This window comes from Octopus bimaculoides, chromosome 24, assembly GCF_001194135.2.
Source record: "Octopus bimaculoides isolate UCB-OBI-ISO-001 chromosome 24, ASM119413v2, whole genome shotgun sequence".
Taxonomy (NCBI): Eukaryota; Metazoa; Mollusca; class Cephalopoda; order Octopoda; family Octopodidae; genus Octopus; species Octopus bimaculoides.
Window position 1 is genome coordinate 19130482 of NC_069004.1, and position 3312 is coordinate 19133793.

Below are 3312 nucleotides of genomic sequence, written 5' to 3' on the forward strand. Positions count from 1 at the left end.
CCTTTCGGAGTCGATTAAATAAGTAATCGACTTAATCCCTTCCCCCAAAATTTGAGGCCTTGTGCTTCCAGTAGAAAGGATTATTGTTGTTGTTTTACTTCTCAGAATGTTTGGTCTTGTTTGTTCTGGTTGATTATGTGGCAGCGGACAGCAGCCTGCCGTCAGAGGTCACACAGGGTCTCTTTTCGCACATTATAAGCTTTTGATACTTGGTTGTTAATTATCGTGGGAGACATTCAACATCCAAGTACCAATCTCAAAATCCTAGCTGTTCCCAGAAAAGCAGTTTTTGGGGTTTGCTCTGTTATCATCTCAATTCCGATTTCTCGAACTTGTTTGTAAGCGCCCCGAGTGCCCCTACGACTACTGGAATGACAGACACTCTCCTCATAGACCATATTCTTGCAATTTCGTCTTTTAGTAGTCTGTACTTTTCAATCTTTACTTGTTCTTTGTCACTTATGCGTACATCTTCAAGTATTGCAATATCTATAATTTTGGATTCCTTTTTTTCCCTTTATCTACCACAACAATATCTGGTCTCCGAGCATCAATTAGGGAGTCAGGCTGGATTGTAAAATCCCACAGTCTCTTATGTTCCTTGTTCTCAGTGACTCCTTCTGGTTCATGTTCCTACCATTTCTATGCTCTGTTCAGACCATACTTTTCAGGCCATACTTTTCCATTGCACGACCTTATCCACGTTATTAAGTCTCCTTTTGTAGTGCTTTTGTACCAGCTTGCTACACTCATTCACGATATGTGATATTGTTTCGTTTCTGCTGCTACACATCCTACAAAGGGGCGATTCACTGCCCTTATCTATTTGAAGCTTTGTGTAGTTACTTCTCAGAGCTTGTTCCTGGGCGCTGTATATCAATGCCGCTGTGCATCCTTTCATATCGTTTTTTCTCAGCCATCTCCAAGTGTTGATCCTGTCTTTTCCTTCGATTTCTCAGAAGTATTGCCCATGCAGTGGTTTCATTTCCCAGTTGCTTACTCTTTCTTCTTCATCTTGTTTCTTAATTGTTTGTAAGTGCATCGCATTTCCGGTAGGCTTTATATCAGCGGCAAGCAAGGATTCACCCAGCTGTTTGATTTACCATCCCAGACTGTTCTTCTCGTTGACAACACAAATCTTACATCCTATGAGACCCTTTCACCCCTATTTCTGAGCACATACAGTCTGTCAGTATCACTTTTGGGAAGTAGTTCGTTGTTAATTGTCATCACTTTCCTAGTTTTCCTCTCCATTTCCTCAGGTGTTCATCGCGCTGATATTGTTTTATTATTATTATTATTATTATTATTATTATTATTATCATTATTATTGTTGTTGTTGTTGTTGTTGTTGTTGTTGTTGTTGTTGTTGTTGTTGTTGTTGTCTTTGCACAGCTTCTAACGCTATATATATACTACGGTGTCAGCTGTTCACTACCAGTGAATTAAGGTAACACCCTTTATTTTTCGAGTACCCTCGGAGTTTTCGAGCGGTTCAAAGGAGTGCAAGTGCTCCACCCTTATTGCAGCCCCTATTTGTTCCATGTACTTCTCAAGATTTTCACTCACTGTTCCCAGGGCTCCGACAATCATTGGTACTACCATCACCTTTTTCGGCGACCACAACTGCTGAACCTCCCAAGCTAACCTGTTATATCTATCGACTTTTCTTTCTTCCTTATCGCGTATCTTGTTGTCAGCTGGGCCTGCTATATTTATGTTCCAGCATTGTTTGCTTTCTTTCTCAATCAACACTGTGTCTGGTCTCCTATTCTCTATCTCATGGTCGTACTGAATCATACAATCCCATACGATCTTTGCATTATTATTTTCGATGATAGCTTCGGTTTTATGTTCGTACCAATGTTTTGCTCTGTCAAGTCCATACTTGTTGCAAAGCGTCCAATGGACAACCCTTGCTATATTGACATGACGTCTCTTATATTCTTTCTGGGCTAGTGGCTTACATTGGTTGGTAATATGCCGTTAGAACATGTTGTTTACATTCCACAGCAGTAATTCTTTTCACCTCAATAGACGTCAGTGATTGGTTGAAATTACCGAACTACGACAATTTTTTACATGAAATAACTTCGAATACAAAATTTTTTATCTGTTCTATAACACAAAATATACAAGTATACGAAGTTTGAAAGTGTTTCGGTACCAAAAACACTACATAAAACATAGATGAAAAGTGTTGCCCGTCAAATCAGAAAGATCCTCATTATTATTATCATTATTATCATCATCGTTATTATTATTATTATTATCATTATTATTTTTATTATCATTATTATTATTATCATCATCATCATCATCATCATTATCATCATTATCATTATTATCATTATTATTATTATTATTAATATTATTATTATTATTATTATTATTATTATTATTATTATTATTATTATTATTATTATTATTATTATTATTAAATATAGGAATGTGAACGCCAACTGAAAATTTCCCAAGAGCATAAAGATACCCTCCAAGAAGAAATGCGTCGTTTTGATGCTGAATATAAAAAATTACGCGAAAAAGAAATGGTAAATATTTTTCTTTCAAGAAAAACACCTCTAAACCGGGTGCAAGGACTGAATCTGCACAGTTCGTCTTTTAGTTTTGCTCTCCAACTTAAGAGTTAACTTTTAATGTTAACGATTTAAGGTAATACGATAAAACTGCTCAACCACAACCCCAGCGACAATGACAATAACAATCACAACTATCTCAGCAATAGACATAGAGATGGCGCAGGAGTGGCTGTGTGGTAAGTAGCTTGCTTACCAACCACATGGTTCCGGGTTCATTCCCACTGCGTGGCACCTTGGGCAAGTGTCTTCTACTATAGCCTCGGGCCGACCAAAACCTTGTGAGTGGATTTGGTAGACGGAAACTGAAAGAAGCCCGTCGTATATATGTATATATATATATATATATGTATGTGTGTGTATATGTTTGTGTCTGTGTTTGTCCCCCCATCATCGCTTAACAACCAATGCTGGTGTGTTTACGTCCCCGTAACTTAGCGATTCGGCAAAAGAGACCGATAGAATAAGTACTAGGCTTCCAAAGAATAAGTCCTGGCGTCGATTTGCTCGACTAAAAAGGCGGTGCCCCAGCATGGCCACATTCAAATAAGTAAAAGAGTAAAAGAGTATGGGAAGTGAATAATCATATAAGTAAAACTGAATAAATGCAATCAATGTTTATAGTATTCTCTTATAATAGAGTGATGCTGTGGTAAGCAGTCACTCACGTGAAGCTGGTAGCTAGGACAAAATTATTCAGGCCTGATATTACGGT

General features: G+C 37.7%; 1 protein-coding gene across 1 annotated transcript in view; it reads left to right on the forward strand.

Annotated features, from left to right (window-relative positions):
- Window positions 1-711, forward strand: part of LOC106879378 (uncharacterized) — a 19853-nt gene extending 19142 nt beyond the window's left edge. The window contains exon 7 of the mRNA XM_014928905.2: window positions 658-711. Within this exon, the coding sequence (XP_014784391.1) occupies window positions 658-711 (54 nt within the window). The remainder of the gene's footprint in view (window positions 1-657) is intronic.
- Window positions 712-3312: the final 2601 nt, after the last annotated feature.